Source organism: Polyodon spathula, chromosome 8 (assembly GCF_017654505.1).
Source record: "Polyodon spathula isolate WHYD16114869_AA chromosome 8, ASM1765450v1, whole genome shotgun sequence".
NCBI classification, from domain to species: domain Eukaryota; kingdom Metazoa; phylum Chordata; class Actinopteri; order Acipenseriformes; family Polyodontidae; genus Polyodon; species Polyodon spathula.
Genome location: NC_054541.1, coordinates 45,848,669 through 45,866,764, shown reverse-complemented (window position 1 = coordinate 45,866,764; position 18,096 = coordinate 45,848,669). Strand labels below are relative to the sequence as shown.

The window sequence follows — 18,096 nt, the reverse complement described above, 5'->3', positions numbered from 1 at the left end:
CCTGGGTTATAATTCAATTTCAGAAATACCCAGGAAATGCCATTATATTACATAGATGCATGCCAATTAAAATAATCAAATACCTCTACAAATATAGAATGAATAATATTTAGTATGCTCTATTAACCAGGGATGCAAAATGCTGGTTAGAATACATTTACCAGGAACCTTCTGGGAAATACCTTTTCTATTGCTTTACCACAACAAAACTGGCCTGCCCTAACCATTATCAGTCCACATGCTTAATGATTATGATTCTGATTCAAGTTAGCCAGGCATTCTCCATATTAAGGTTAATCCTTGAAACTTCCTTTGGCTTCTAGCATCCAACAATAAAACAGCAAAAAACATGGTGCCCTTGAAATGGCATAATCCATTTAGCTTGTCATGTTTGGCCATTCATTTTTACATATTGTATTATTCTCTGCACTGAACATGGTAGAACTTTGACATCCCTAAAATAGAAGCAGCTGTGGGAACAGACAGCCTGCCGCAACACTCTTTAACATGGATTCTATTGTCAATCAGTCCTTATGTTCTGCAAGCCAACACTAACCTCAACTGGACTGAGGAAAAGCCTCTACTCTTCCACATCATCTTCTCATCCAGCAATGTGTGGCATTAAGCATTCACGTTCTGCATGTTTCTTTAATAATAAAAAGGCAGCCTTCCATTTTGAAATATTCTATTAACCTATCCAATACTGCCTATCTTTAAATTACACTGATGAAGGTGTCTATGTACACTTACAATAAAAAAAACGTATTCCAATGCAAACCAACATTATACATTTTCCACTGTCCAATGTAATGTATATATATTTTGAAGCGGAAATTGGTGCTTGGGGGAGAAGGTTATGGAAAACGTTCTGAATCTGTCATTAGCTATTAACATATCGTAGGTAGTTCATTAATGTAACGTTACATTTTACATGACATTTCAAAGGCTCTGATCAGTGTTAGTTAAAAAATAAGTAGCCTGTGCACATCATTAACTCCCCAGTTTTCTCAGTTAATATTGGACAGACGAATTAACAATCTGAGTGGTTACAGTATGTAAAGCTGGTGAAGTTAAACTGAATCTGTGCTACAATATGTACAGACTAACTTTTCTAAGTTTGCATACCATAAATAACTAAATGGTCCACATTCCCATGTGGCTTTTTAAAATTTTTTTTTTTTTTTACCCAAATCAGTAAAACTTACAAAACCAGCTTGTTTACTGTATTTGTTTGGAATAAACTATGCAAAACAGCTTTTATATCTACTCTACACAATCATTACACTAGAAATTATACATTTTATTTCCTTACGGTAAATCCCTCTGTTTATTCATTGCACATGCTATAGTAATGTTCCCATTCTGCCTACGTGCCATAGCCTTGCCCTGAGGGATGCAATGGCCCTCCTATCCTGACTCATACTGTACACACCTACAGTATAAGATACACAGCAGTGTTCTCTCTTCAATGCAGAGTGCTCCAGTTGCTGTTTTCTTAACATCCCAATATGTGGGGGTTGGCTTACTGTAGATCAAATGAGACCTAGAGGTGCTCATTCACTGTCAGAAATCATATTAACCTACAGCCAAACCTGTACTAGTTAAACTAAGAAAACCGCAAGTGGGACACACTCTGCTTCTCCGATGCTAGGTCAGGGAGAACTTCACAAGATCTCTTACCTCTACACCTGGTTTTAATTATTATAATCGGAGTGGTTTACAAGGAAATGGAAACTACTTATTTGGCAGCTGTTTTACCTGTTGAAACCTAATTATGTTCAACATCTAATAACAGAAGCGTGTCAAAAGTCACAACTGCCTGTCATAATGCTGGTCTTAATAAAGCACAAGTGAATGCACCACAGAGTCATAAAAACAAAAACTCAACAGGCAGTTTGGCCTGCATCTGGTTTAGCATGACTCTTGAGATTACCACTCTGCACTATACCAGGGGTGGCCAAAGTTCGACACTGCGAGCTGCATACCAATATTTGCATATGGCCGAGAGCAGTAAGACACATACTGTAAAACGTTAAATGTTTGCGAGCAAGACATTAAATACTAGCATTGTTTTAAAAAATATTTTCATTCCCTCGAACATAATTGTGCACTTACTCTGTGCAGTACAGTACTTCTCCTGATGGCAGCAAAATACACAACAACGGAGAGCATTGCAGAGCCTTACACAGTTTGTGTCATTTTTATTGTACTGTATTTTTTCTTATACTGTACACTATGGTGTATTTTCATTATTTCAGTCTATACTGTATGTATTATGCACTTTAAATAAAATATTGTTATTATGAAGCAAAATACGATAACTCCCCTGATTTCAACAAAAACATTTAAGGTTTCTTTTTGACAAGCTCTTCCTTTTAAGATCTGAATGGTCGGTTTTCTGGAAAAAAAAGCACTGTTGTGTGTATTAAATACTTTTCAGAGCTTTACAAATGGCAAACGCACTGTATTTATTTTGAAAGGGACTACAGTACCAGCTCATGACGAGACATAATATATGTAAATATAATATTAATTTTAGACATGCAATATAACTTGTAAACATGCATTCTCTAGTTTAGCACCAACACTCCAATTCTATAAAAAGATGAATTCATCTGAATAAGGCACGAGCGATATTCCACGCCATACAAAACTTGCTTAAGATGTTACATCAGCTTCTTTACTGAACACTGAAAGGAGCATCTGCTAACTGCTGAGGCATGCTTTTAAACAGGTTTCTCCTCAAGTCTGATCCAGGAGGATATTCAGATGAAAATTTGGTGTGAATTGTTTCATAATGACATTTGAGGTTGCTCGCCTTGTACACATTACAATGTGTAAGCGATTTGTTGAGACACAGAGGTTTACCACTGTTTTCGGTGAAAGCAAACTTCTCCTCCCATTCTGGCTTAAAGCCTCATACTTTCTCACACCACACACTCACAGGTTTTTGGTTCAAATTTCAATTTAAAGATTCTGTGTAGCTCGCTAATACATAAATGCGTTCCAACAATAAAGGTGTGGTACACACTGCACACAGCATGAGCTCTAGTGTTCTGTCTTTTATATGCAATTCAACATTTGTTTTGAGAACCGATCTTTAAAGAATACTTACTAAAAAAGAAACAAAAATCTTAGGTTATATATTCCATTGTGCTGATTAAAAACTTGATATACTCTGTTTATAAAATGCACAGTATGAAGTACAATTTATGTGCATTACACTGCACTGTACATGACAGAATAAGGTTCATGTTTTACTTGTTACTGTCTGCAGTAGACAACTTCATCAATTCCATTTGATTTCTATGAAATGTTCTGATCTTTGTATTATATTATTCAGCAGAATTAGGCACTAGTCCTTAATTCAACTGGTGCCTTGCTCTATGCTGTCTGGAATAGCCTTTAGGTTTTGGCAGAACCGCATGTGAACTATGTCAATGATATAGAAGGACTTGTGTTTTCATGTATAGAGGGACTTTTTATTATGAGCAATTTGCACAATTAATCCTATAGCCACATATATCTCAATGGGCAAGGTTGTGAATAAATGAAAGTGTGATAGTCATGAAACTGGCCTAGACTGCTAAAGAAGCCAGTGACTGTTAAATACATCAAATCAGACATTAAGACATTCCTTACCTTTTATACTTGCTTGTCGCAGCTCTAGGTGTGTCCTGGAAAACAAAAAGAGACTGAGGTAAGTAACCTTATTACAAGTATCCAAAACATTACACATTTTTACTGCACGTGTTGAACAGAACTTACAAAAAACACCCCACTTCGTAATTCAGCCACACTCCCACAGTGGTTGTAAAAGACAATATTGAGCATCACACCACAAGCACATTTTAATTTCTTGAATTCTGATTAAATAGATTTTTTTTTTCTTTTTTCAGGCAGGGTTCACATTCTGAAAAAAGGGGGCACCCCAAGCACCAAGCATGTATCCCTCTCAGCAGAAGTGTCATGTCATGGCACACATTGTTCCGCGAGAACATTATCTTATCAGAAGCATACCGACGACAGAGGAACCCTCATCTGCTGTGTGGCTGCTGAACCCTGTGAAGCCACTGAGCCCCATCTGCTCTCAGCAAAGTTCAGATATGATGTTAAACACTCTTCAGTTATTGCCACTCCTTACACAAAGCAGTGTGCACTTAGGTCTGCTTATGGACTCTGACATGGTCCTGTTCAGCATTGAGCCCTCAGTGGAGCTCTGGTCTGAGCCCTGCAAATTGCTGAACATTACTGAAACCAGTCTATTTAGGGCTAGGATGTGTGAGATGAACTACCAGTATGACAACTTCAGAATAATAACAACACATTTTTAAAAATGTTTTTGAGCAAAACAGTATTTTTTCTTGTACAATACCCACAACCAAACATGGTCTAGAGCAGGGGTCGGCAACCTTTCAAATGCAGTGTGCCAGGTCTTATTTTTTCGAACTAATTAGAGGGTAGACGTGCCTATAAAATGTGTGTGTGTGTGTGTGTGTGTGTAATGACTGTTCTTGTACATAAAAAAAATATATATACATTTACACTAATTTATCAAAAATCTAAATGACATAAAATATAAATACTGAAAAACACTGCTTTGCTTTTCATATCCCGCCACAGCTTTTTTGACAGCTTCAGTCTTGTCAGCTTTGTCATGAAATTATTTTCTATGCTTCATTTGAAAGTGTCGATGTGCAACATACAACACTTTCACAGCAGAAAGTACTAACTGCACGATCCTTCTTCTGAACAAACCCAAACTCCTCTGTCCAACTAGCGTGAAATGAACGCATATCAGCTTTTGCTTTCTTCCAGACAGACATTTTGTCAAGCACTCCCACCAGGTTGGTTTTTTTTTTGCCAACTGAGGTGATATACTAAGCTAACCTGGCAATAATCGCACCACTAGAGACATGCAGATTAAATTAAATAAATAAATAAATACTACGTTGTTACTTTAAAAACTTACAAACATGACACTGGTAAGTAAAAGAAAAATATTTAAAACTTTAAATCTTTACATTCTGGACTAGCCAATCCCTGGCCTAGAGAATCATAGAATACAGATGTGTACCACGTATGAAACCAACATCTCATAGCGTTAGGTACAGTAATATGAACACAATATGTCACAAGTGGTGTCTGTCCCTGTGAAAGTGCTACAAGGCAATCCAAAAAATACCCATAATTTATTTGCTCTGCAACTAATCATTTTTCCAAAGCAGCACTGCAAAATGGCTCACTAACTTTACTGAATATATACACTCCAAATTACATGTAATGTACCTACAGCAGGGGAAACACATCGGCTTTGAAAAGATTTCTGTAAAGATGTTGTTTTTAAAAGCTGGAAACTTCAGTCACGCTCACTTATATAAGAAATAAAGTACTGATATTTTGTCGAAATTAAATATACAGTGATTTTGTTGAGGATACAACAATTGCCAAGTACATCTGATGCAAGTGGACTGGAATTGCTTTCCTTAGCAGACCTCGCAATTCAACAGAAAGCCTTGGAGCACTAAAGGAGGACTGAATTCTCTCCGTTGGAATGAAAACACAAGGATGTATTTTTTTCGTATTATTATTTTTTGGTAAAAACGCAAAAATTTCCAAACGAGAGGAGGGTGTCTGGCTCATCAGTGCTCGCCCGGCTCCTAGGAGATGGTTCAGTAAACGCTGTGAAGTCCCATTATTTCTTTTTCCTTCCAACAATCTGATTATGAGGCAGACAAACTTTTACCTGTGCATTTCTTTGGTTGTTCTGAACTTCACCGTTTTCTCTTTATCCAAAATAAGATTTATTATAGCATTTATTTCAAGTGCTTAATGCACCACAGTAAGTCAATACATACTGCTACTTGCGCAGTCAAGTAACTAATCTTTAAAATTGTGTCTGGGCTCAAGTAAAATCCTCATACAACATATTTTGTCAGTCCATTTCCACAGTGGACATGCCTTCAAACATATTTTAGTATATATGTGGTCATTTTAAATGCAAAGTCACCATAACAAAAACAGCAACAACCATGGATCTATATAGCGTCACCCCAAAGCTCTTAAAAAGTGCGATTACTGCAGATCGAGAAGTAGAGTTAAAAGGAACTAAACAAACATTTCCTTTATAAGAATGCTACTTAATGTTACTACACTTAAAACAGCTTTTACACTCTTGATACACTAGCGATTTGTGCACTAGGTCATGTGAACACACCTGTCTAAAAGCAGCCATCCCACATGCCCTGGGATTCATGCTGTGGATAATGAATCAACAGCCCCAGCACAGGCTCTAGCTTCATTAATTCACATAGTTTATTACTCGCCCTCACCACACTGACACCCCAGTTTATTATACACTGCAAGAATGCAATGCCCGGCAGCCCTGATGAATTCCCGACTGCCGTAGAACGGGCTTCGGAGGGATTTATGGTGCTGCAGTGCAACTTAGCTTGCAGCACAAAAGAAAAGGGAAATGACAATTGCTTCCATTAACATTTGACGTGCTTTGCGATCTAATGTGCGGATGGACTTTCTTTCTTGTTTACGGACCTCTGATTTACGGAGAGCGAGGTCTAAACTGAGATATGTCAGTGAGACAACAGCTATACAATTATATTGAGGGTTCAAGGTCAGGAGCATTGGCAGCATCAGTATTAATCTCTGGTAATGAAACACTGGGAATAAAACCCCAATACTAAATTATGGCACAAGTATCTGTACAAACTAGGTAGAAAGGACAGTCTCTAGGATTGCTGTAGAAATGAATACATTTATGTAAACGTAACAAAAAAAAACAAACAAAAAAATGTAACTAAAATTTCAAAAGGCATTCTCTTAATGGCTGTTGTTTCATCACCCTGTCTGTTTGGTTTAAGAGGCATGCTGGCCACTTTATCGGAGCTTTTGAAACTGTATGCAAAGCTGAAGATTATTTTATAGATCAGATAGGACATTTGCAAGTACTTTTGCAGAAGGGTGGTTTGTAAATGTTGCTAAGCTTTTCAATGTAGTCATACAAATGACTGACTATAAGAGGCAAATAAAAAAAAAAATGTGTTTAATATCAGGCAATGCATATTCGTATTAGTAAATTAGTAATTTCTTCTTTAATATTGCTCATTAATATGGATTTACTGAAAAAAACTGATTACAAAGCTACCAGAAAGAACATTCTAATTAAAATGAATAAAACATTGTGGACTGTTTACAGCAGCTGTCATCTCAGACAGCACTGGAAAATTTAATGTGACTGCTCCACAAATCCTTTCCAGCAATGCCTCGGGATTAAACCTCAAATAGTGGGCTCAGCAAAATATAAAGAAAAAATCTGGATGAAGCTCTACATATAATGTTCAAGCAAGCCTGTAGCACATGGACTGCATCCACAGCTTGGAGCGTGCTGCTGTAAATCATGCAAATCAACAGAACCTGTGGCCAGCATTCCCTGTGTCTGTGTTTTCTCATGAAGCTCTAGGACTAAACAGTACCAGTTCTGGAAAAGCTGATTATTATAAAATAGCTCTTTGATAGTTTTTTTTCTACCCTGAATCAGTATAAACATCTTCAATGAAATCAAACATCCAAAAAGAAGTGTGTGTGGAGGAGGGGGGGGGTCTGAATGGGATTGCTGTAAACTGGGCAGTGGTGTGGCTTATTTATGTTGGATTGGAATTGAACTGCCTGTCCCAGAATGACAATTGTACCCAAACAAGAGACAGGCAATGGGGAAAAATGTGTCTTGCTGAAAAAAAAAAAAAAAAAGGTTGAGAACTATTTTTGTTAATGTTTTAACAGGAATGCAAATTATAAATACTTTCTACAAAATTACTTTAGAAGTTAATAAAAACGTTTAAGGCTTACATTTACTTTTGGAATGCTATCATGTTCAAAAGGCATTGTGTTTAAAAACTTCTCTCGAACCCCCCCCCCCCCTTTTCATTATTATTTCATAACATTACCATAGCAATCTGAATTAACCTGCAATTATATCTACTTTTGGAATCAGCCTTTACAAGTAGTTTGTGATATTTGTGTATGCAAGGCAATTGGAAACTGTTTTAAAGTTTGGGATTGGGGCTGTAGCAGAAAGCAGTCAGTATTAGTGCTGCACGAACCGATTATCCTGCACTGAAATCAGAAGAGGGTCATTGATGTTGATTGGGCTAACTTGCTATTCAAAGCAAAAAAAAATGAAGAAATAGCTGTTTGGATTTATGATGACAGCTGCTTCTTCGCTGTTTCACTGTTAAATTAGCCCTCCCTGTGGAGAGCTCGATCCCAATATTCAAATAAACTGGTTTGTGCAGCACTAGTCGGCCTGCATTAGCTAATATTTTATTTTTTGTTTTGTTTACTTTATGGATTTTGATGCAGTTTAAAGCAATCATTCTCAGAATATTCTCTTCAAGTCGTTCATTCTTAGTATGGTATATATATATATATATATATATATATATATTTTTTTAGAGTTAAATTAATAAAAGCCACCCTGTCGGAGTGGATTTTCCTGGTAATTTTTTATTTCTGACAATACGGTTCTCAAACTTAAAAGGCTAACTACCAGCAGTTTTGAATGCTCAGAAATGCGTCTTTTACGCTGCGTTCTGTTCAAGTTAAAATCTAAGCGTTAGGAGAATTCCCTTTATCGCATTTTGACAATTTGTTACTAAAGTCCTCACTAAGGGCAAAGCGTCACAGACAGGAGATCGTTTCTGCCGAGTTGGAGAACGCTCCATCCCAGACAACTGATGTACGAATCTGAAACAATTTAATTTAGTTAGGTTTACAGATCTGACAGTAAGAAAAGCAGTATTAAATGGTTTTCAAGCTCATGATCAGAAGCCCAGGCAGCCCTAGGCACTGATTATTATGGCTACGATTTTGGTGGGGGGGGGGGGGGGGGGGGGAGCAAGAATTTACGGAAAGGTCACTAAATAATGTAGTTTTAGCTACATCAACATACACAAGAGCTTCTAAATAGTACACCAAAACCAATAACATAAAAGACTATTGCTTTTGACTACTGACAAGTTTTACTGTTTTTTTTCTTTTTATGTTGTAAAGAAAGCCTCTGTAAACCGGCAAACTTGTCTACAGACAACAGCTCTCACGGTTTTTTTTTTTTTTTTTTTTTTTTGCATTTTTAGCTGTCTTTCCTATTGCAGATTCTATGGCTTCATGTAGTTTCCGTTTATGTAAAGCACTTTTAATATGTTTGTCACACCTTGCTTTTAGTTTGTAATCCACAGGAACATTTGTTGTTAGCAACGATATTTGCCACTTTGCTTCAACTTTCACTTGCCTCAACCCGATTTCACTTCACTAACTTCCACTAAACTCATGTACACGCTTGCTTGTGTAAATTGGCCAACGTACACAGCTACATGTAAATGCTGCGTGCGTACACAACCAAACAATTTACAGATACTCGTAGATTTGTATTTCAATGCATGACATACTGCTTTTTCGAGTGGAAATAAAGGAGCTCAATCATCTCTGTTGCAGCGGCATTTATCCTTTTTAGCTTAGAGGACTTTCAGAAACATCATTGAAAATTATTTTTCAGCACAATAATCAATATCACGATTAACAGATTGTTGTGCTGAAAAATACTGTGGGAAAAAAAAAAGTTTGCCTTTTGTTTTAAAAAATTAAATATCAGGTCCACTATAAAAGAATGTTATGGGCGTGTTAAAATCAGTTTCTAAATATTTAAATTGCATGTATTGCTTTTTAAAAGAACCAGATACACTCTCAAAGCTCTTAATATAGTCCAGTCAATATTGTTTCAGTATTATCACAATACTGCATTATTACAATCAATTATAGCAATTGTTTGTTCGAGGTGCTGAAGTTACTGCCCTGACTGTCCTGGAAAGACCACCTTTCAGTGGAGGGTTAGAAGCTCTCCCATAATCTTTATTTAAACACACCTTCTGGAAGAGCCGACAACATTCCTAGAGCTGTGACTGTGAAGCAGGTTCTAGGATCAAGGGTGTCTGGTTCGAAAATCCAGAACCAACACTGTGAAAGTGAATGGATGTTAAGGGCCATTTACCTCAGAAGGCATAATGCAAGTCAGTAAACAAAATAATGCGAACCAACACCAAATCTATTTCCCAGACGATACTGTACACTGGAATGTTCTGCATCCGGTATTTATTAAAACAGCTACCCAGAGCAGCAAATGATGTGTTTATTTTGTTGAATAGCATCACATGGTAAGTCTGTTAAACAAGGATCATATGAGGCACTGAAGAGCTTTTCAAAATAACAGAAAACAAATGTGAAGCTGCATTTTCAGAGTCTGTTTTAGTACTGAGAAGACAGGATTAGAGTCGAGCAAGACTTAAAGGGGTACTGTAACTGGGTACATTTTTGTTTAAATCATTATGGATCATACTTTACTAACCTATACAAGCTGTTGCCTAATTTGGGTGTCTACAGGAAACCATTTATTAATTTAGTATTTATTTAAAAAAATAAAATAGTAGTATAGATTATGTATATATTTTTTCTTTTTTTACTTTTAGATCATTAATGTGAACAGAATATGTAACTTCTCAGTCCCAAAAGTATAGTAGAAAGGCTTTTTATTTCAGTAGTAATTTAATTTACTCTGAAACATTACATTCCAGTTGGGACAGTTATTGTAATGATACAGAAGTAATGTCTCTTATTTTGCTTGGAAAAAAACGTTTCTATGTATCACTGCTGTTTTTCACAAAATGCCCCGTGTGTTTTCAATCTAGTGTTTATTAAGTCTACATTTGGAATCTGGTAAGGACATCTGCTTGCAAACAAATGAACAGCTGGAGGGTAAGTCTAATACTGACAATCATACAGTTAGCCCTTGCTTGTTTTCCACCTACAGACCCACACACCCTGTGAACCACATTTCCCTTTCATTTGTATACATGTGTATGCCAGGCAGTGCCATGCCATGTAAAGATAATGCTGACCCCTGCAGGGGAGTCTAGGTAATGGGATAGACCAGTGGTCAAATAATTAGGTATCCTGAACCAACATGTGGTGCAGTGTACAGGGCCCCTGTATCTCCTTACTGTGTCATTGGGTCAAGCGATTCATTCATAATCACGTAGAACACAAGATACAAGAGTTTTTCAAACTACAAATATCCAAATACTTTAGATTTAGTAAATTATAACACTGAATACCATCTTTAATTAATGTAACAAATTTCAATCTTTGGAGCAAAAGTGCCTACCAACAGGAAACGGCAGTATTAGGTCACAGTCTAGCAGTAATAGACTAGCATGACACATAGATAGATACCAAAAAAAAAAAAACACTTGTGGGTTATTGGAAGGCGTGACCATGTTTTTGGGTGTGTGCAGTGCATCCATTTCTGGTGAATGTATCAAGAGCCCACAGCATGTGGGTTGTAGCTGCTGTACTCTGTATTCCCAGGGAACAAGCATGCTTGTGAGATCTCAGCAGGAATAAAGAAGTGGGAAAGCATGTTGCTAGTTTAAGTAATTACATTTTCCAGTTATTAAAGCACTTGGACTGAATGTAAATGGCTGGTAGGTCTGGGGAGGTCTTGGCTTGTGATTCATTTTAGAAGTAACTAACACGATTGTTTACAGATATAAGAAAAGGCTGGACTTGAGACAAGCAACCAAGCATACAAATGCATGCAATGATGTATGTGTCCCTTTAACTAATATTAGGTTCATTATTGAAATTGATCACTTAAGTACCCCCACCCCCCCCCCATCATTAAATAGCAGATGTCAAAATAAAACAAGCATGCAAGGGTTGCAGTGCAGCTCTTACACAAGCATAGTGACCTAAGGAATTTGGAACAGGTGAGAAAAAAATAGTACACTCTCTTTAGTTTTACTATTCAGGTCATGATTAAATAAATTGTACAGTGCTACCCCGATATAATGCAGTTGTCGGGGTCCAGAATTAGGAGACCGCATTATTTGCGTTTTGCCTTTTAACGAATATTGGCGTTTTTGTTCCCGAAATGATTTACAATGCCCACAAGCCAAATTAATATTGTAGCATACAGTGGAAAATGAAGGAAGGAGACACACAATTTGCAGGCACTCAAATTCACGGTTTATTGGGAATTTTATTCCCTGGGCCACACCAAAAACAACAAGCTGTCCTGCACTGTCACTGCAGCCTGTCTCATACGGCTCTGCCCATGCTGATGTGGGCACCCTCCTCTATGCTTTCACGTCACCATCTCCAAGGACGTCACCCACCGATCCTGGCTGAGGCAAGCATTAACCGCTTCCCAGCTAACCTAACCCCCCCCCCCCCCCCCCCCCCACCACACACCCACACACACACACACACACACACACACAAACAAAAAAAAATATATACAGTATATTAAAAACTGCTATTTCATCAGTTTAAAATTCACACCACTCTTATTTCAATTATATATATTTTATAATAAATAACTGTAAATAAATAACACCGAATCCAAGGACATTTATACATGCATGTATTGTTTTGTACTTGTTTTTCAACATTAACACAGAGTTTGTTTTTACTTTTAGAAAAACAAAATAATACAGCACTAGCACTGGTTTTATCTTAGCATAACCCATGATAACATCACCAGGATCACTTAAAGTATCTGGAACATTCATGAGTCAAACTGTATTATGGCGGAAATGGGAGCCACGACCTCACTGTGTTATAACTGATTCCGCGTTATAAGAGGTTGCGTTATAACGGGGTAGCACTGTACTTCTCTAGTCATGTATGTATGTATGCATATATATTAGTGTTGTAAATCAAATGCTGACATTGACATCGATTATCGTGCAAATTCTAACAACGATTACCAATCATTATCGAGTTAAAATGTTTTTTAAAAGAAATCCCCTCACAGTAACAGTTTAAAGGAACAATAAGTCCTCTTTTTATAAAGCAAGGTATAAAAATATCATTCAAATAAATCCCAATGTTTTAAGACACGTTTGATAAATACACTGCCATTTAAATACAGCACTCTCCAATTTTCATATTCCTGCCGTCACTAGACTTTCCTTGTTTTGTGTAAAATCTGACAAATTTCCAGTGTAAACATAACCATAAATTAAGAAAAAAAAAGAACCCCGTGTCCTAAGTAGAAAAAAAAAAACAAGGTTTGAAAACTACATTAACATTATGGCCTGTTCACATGGAAATAGTGTGATCTCTCATTTATTTATTTATTTATTTATTTATTTATTTGCTTGCTGTTGGTTATAATTTCTGAATTACGTGGCACAGCTTCTGCTAGTGAAAGCAGCAGTCCCTTTCAGTGTGCCGCAGCTGCAGAGATGCACTTCACTGTTTGCTGTCATATTTTAATAAAAACTTTACATGATTTTGCATAGCCACTTACATTTGCATTATCTTCAGTGAATACAACTATATCGTCAACAGAAACTTTGACAGCGACAACTCTGGTTGATCATTTTATTATGCGTCTCCATACTCAATTCATGTTTAATATCTCTTCCATACATGTTTGTGGATTTATTATTAAATTGACTTACTGCCCACACTGCAACCAAAACATGTAGCATATCTTTCATAAATGTATGTGGATTTATTATTAATTGACTTACCTACCCTTTCCTGCAACAGAAACTGTCTATTTGGTGTACTTTCACCCTGCACTTAAATTATGGGTATTGGTCTAGGTTCCTGATGTGATTATAAACTTGTTCCAAATTTCAAAAAGAAAACTGGACAGGATTTATTGATTGACATTTAACAGCAGCCAATAACCACTCTGGGCTCGCCTCACTGATTGGTAGATATGGGCATCTGGGGAGTGTTTAGTATCCTAGGAGATCTGAACTGATATTGTTAAGCGAACATTTTGCAAGTGTCCAAAATGGATAATAAAAATGTACAATAATTACTGCAGCGGATCATGTACAATAATTTTGCATTCTACTGGTGGCAAACTATTTGTACAACCTGCAATGTTTCATTGGATAAAAAACGTCGAGCTAAGATCTAGCGGCCTTTAGACACACAGCAATCAAAAATGAAAAAGGTTGCAGATAGTGCATTGCTTCAAAATGAAAAGGTAAAAAAATAAAAAATAATTCTGAAACAGCAGCACGAGACCACGTAGTAATGTTAAATATTATAGTTTCGCTCAAGACAGACGGCTACAGTTGGGACTGATTTAAAACAAACTAATATGTATATGTATGTATGTGTGTATATATATATATATATATATATATATATATATATATATATATATATATATATATATATATATATATATATATAAAAAAATACATTAACAAAGCAGGTTACTCTTGTTCTCTGCATCATCATCATCCTGTATTTGTTCTCAGTAACTTTTAGAAGCAACAACACAGATTACGGTCTTGACAGTAAGTTACAAGACACGTTTTTAACTTCATGGAATATTAGACTTTTCGTGGGGTCCCAATCTCCCAAAGGACAGCCCAGAGTGGTTATTGGCTGCTGTGAAGTGTCAAATCCTGTCGTTCGGTTTTATTTTTGAAATTGAAACAACCTTATAATCACATCAGCAACCTGGACCGATACACATAACTTAAATGGATTTCAGTGCAGGGTAAACATATACAAAATAGACAGTTTTCAGAGTGAAGAATGAATTTCACAGTCCGCGCCACGTTTTTCACGGCCGTGAAATAGGTAGGGCGTTAGTAATGTACTGTATTGTAAGTGATTCCACGTGGTATTTGACGCATTTTTGGGTACGACGTGGTATGCAGATTGATTAGGATTGATTATAGTTGTATTCACTGGAGATAATGCAAGTCTAAGTGGCTATGCAAAATCATGTAAAGTTTTTATTAAAATATGAAAGCAAAAAGCGAAATGCATCTCTGCAGCCGCGGGACACTGAAAGGGACTGCTGCTTTCACTAGCAGAAGCTGTGCCACGTAATTCAGAAATTGTAACCAACAGCAAATACAAAAACATAAATAATAAAAAAAAAAGGAGATCAAATTATTTTCACTTGAACAGGCCACAATTTTAAAAACCTTGTTTTTTTCCCCTCCTTTGGACAGTGGGGTTGTTTTATTTTTCTTCTTAATTAACCATTACAGTTACACTGAAAATCTGTCAGATTTACACAAAACAAGGCTTGTGACGGCAGGAATATGAAAATTGGACAGTGCTATATTTAAATGCCAATGTATTTATCAAATGTGTTTTAAAACACTGGGATTTATTGTTCCTTTAAACTGTTGCTGTGAGGGATTTTTTTTTTTTTTTTAAAGCATTTTAACTCAATAATGAGCGATCTTTGTCGTTAGAACAATTAATTGAGGGGAACCTGATGAAGGCACAGTAGTGTCAAAACGCGTTGTTTGTTTTTACAGTCATGTTTTAAACTAATAAAGATAATTTTTTAAAGAAAATAAACGAGCAGGAGTTATACAATTGATCGTTTTGAAGCAAAATAATGAGAGTATGACCACAAATGTCTCTATGGAAACTCTTTTGGTAAGCCATCTAAACAAAGTTTGGCTGAAAGAATTTTGAACTTTTGCATTGCCGTAGAGACTCTACTTTCACTATATGTAATTACCATATACTGGTCAGCACCTTGTTAATAGCAAGAATTGTAGTGCACAAATGACCTTTCTTGTTTTTATACATATTATTATTTATTTTTTTTACTTTGACGATATCCTTCACATTTCCGTGTCCACATTTGCATCTTCAAAGTCACAGTGTCTGCTCAAGCAGTTCACTTGGCTGCCTGCAGACCAGCTGTGTCACATTCTTGGCATTTGTACTAAAGAACAAAGCTCTGGGTAGGTCGGCGCTGGGCAGCACTTTAACTCTGTTTGCTAATGGGAAATCATGTAATACATCAATTACCTACATTCCTTGCATAGCACTTCTTACTTTTAAAATGTCACTTGAGCCCATTAGCTATTAAATCATGTGGGCTGGGGGGTGACACACATTTCAAGACCCCCCCTTGGTTTGGCCAAAGAAAATGGGAGATGTCATGCATGGTGAAATTGTGGACTGCAATTCTATTCTATTATATTCTTATTTCAAGATGAAATGTTGATGACAAGCCAAATAAATATACACTACACAATATTTGGTTTGATCCTAAGAGGTTATGCAATATTCTGTACCCCATACATGTTTCGTACATACTGTCGAATAAATCTACACCGGAGATTCTGCTGGAATTCATCCAAGAAATGTAGGAGTTTAATTTCTGATTAGCAAAATCTGATTAATGCACAGTGCACTTGAGGACTTCAGATTAGTCTGGTTTTAGATATGTACCTGCAGTGATGTGTGTTCAATGCTGATTACTCGAGCATTCTGTAATTATACCTTTAATTAAAAGTGTGCATAGTAAAGCATCACCATCTTGAGAAAACACTGTATGCAAAGTAAAAAATAAACTCAAAAGCAGTACTTCAAAAACTGGAAGAGCAGATGTGGGTGAGTGTAAACTTTTATTGTATTACAGCAACTTGCATTGGTATTTACCCTGGGGCCTTGATAAAATGCTGCAATCTAGTTATAGTTTCTTACAAATTTACCGATGTTAGCTGTGCTATATGGTGGCAATAAAAGTGTGTATGTGTGTGTGTATATATATATATATATATATATATATATATATATCTTATATATATATATAAGAACATAAAGTTTACAAACGAGAGGAGGCCATTCGGCCCATCTTGCTCATTTGGTTGTTAGTAGCTTATTGATCCCAGAATCTCATCAAGCAGCTTCTTGAAGGATCCCAGGGTGTCAGCTTCAACAACATTACTGGGGAGTTGATTCCAGACCCTCACAATTCTCTGTATAAAAAAGTTTATTTTCTGTTTATTTTCTGTTCTGAATGCCCCTTTGTCTAATCTCCATTTGTAACCTTATAAAGAGCTATCTGGAGACTTTAGGCAGAAAACTATTTATTGTCATAAAGCTGGAGAAGGATACAAGAAGATTTCCAAGCATTTGAGTATCCCAATTTCAACTACTGGTTCTTTATCAAGAAGTAGAAGACTCATGGTACTGTCACAACAATCCCTCGGTCTGGAAGAAAGGATCTTTCACCAAGAAGTAAAAAAATTCTGAGGAAGGATAACAACAATCCATGATTGACTGTCAAAGATATTCAAAGTGAACTGGCTGCAGGTGGGACTGGGGTTTCCATTTCACCCACAGGTCGATATTGTATGGTGAAGGGCTCAATGGTCGCAGTCCAAGGAAAAAGCCACTCTTAGGAAAATGTCACAAGGACAATCGCTTAAAGTTTGAAAAACAGCATTTGAATGATGGATATGAGTTCTGGTCAAAGGTTTTGTAGATTGAGGAAACAAAAACAAAAAATAAATTAAAAATAAAGAGCTATTTGGTCACGCTGATAGTCGTTACATTTCCAGAAAGTCTGGTGAGGCGTTCAAAGAAAAGAACACCATACCTACTGTCAAGAATGGAGGTGGCAATATTCTTCTATAGGACTATGTTTCCTCTAATGGCACAAGAAATGTAGTTCCAATACATGGTCAAATGGATTCCAACGACAACAATCCAAAGTAAAAATAAAGAAGAATAAAATCAAGGTTCTGGTATGGCCTTTTCAAAATCCCGATCCAAATCTGTTTCAGAATTTTTGGTATGAGTTGAAGGCGGCTGTGCACAAGAGAATTCCTCGGAATTTTAATGAACTGGAACAATTTTGCGTTGAAGAATGGTCAAAAATCACTAAAGAATCTTGCCAAAAGCTTGTTGACAAATATCTTAATCGTTTAAAATAGGTTATTACTGCAAAAAGTGCATCAACCAGCTATTAATTTCATTTTCCTCGTCAGGTTATGAATACTTTTCAATTAGCATTTTGGGAATTTTGCAAAGAAAATGCTGAAATAAATAATTGCAACATCTATATAGCTTTTTTCCTCATCCACAAAAGCAAAAACTTTTTCTACAAAATATTTTTCCTATAATTATTTGTTATCGAGAAACATCGACATTAGAAAATTTCCATTGGGCTATGTAAACTTCTTACTACAACTGTATTAATAATAATAATAATAATAATAATAACAACTA

At 36.3% G+C, this 18,096-nt stretch overlaps 1 protein-coding gene across 1 annotated transcript in view; it reads right to left on the bottom strand.

Annotated features, from left to right (window-relative positions):
* The window catches only part of LOC121320037 (PRKC apoptosis WT1 regulator protein-like), a 55,693-nt gene that overhangs the window by 8,615 nt on the left and 28,982 nt on the right, over positions 1–18,096 (bottom strand). The window contains exon 4 of the mRNA XM_041258162.1: positions 3,643–3,677. Within this exon, the coding sequence (XP_041114096.1) occupies positions 3,643–3,677 (35 nt within the window). The remainder of the gene's footprint in view (positions 1–3,642; positions 3,678–18,096) is intronic.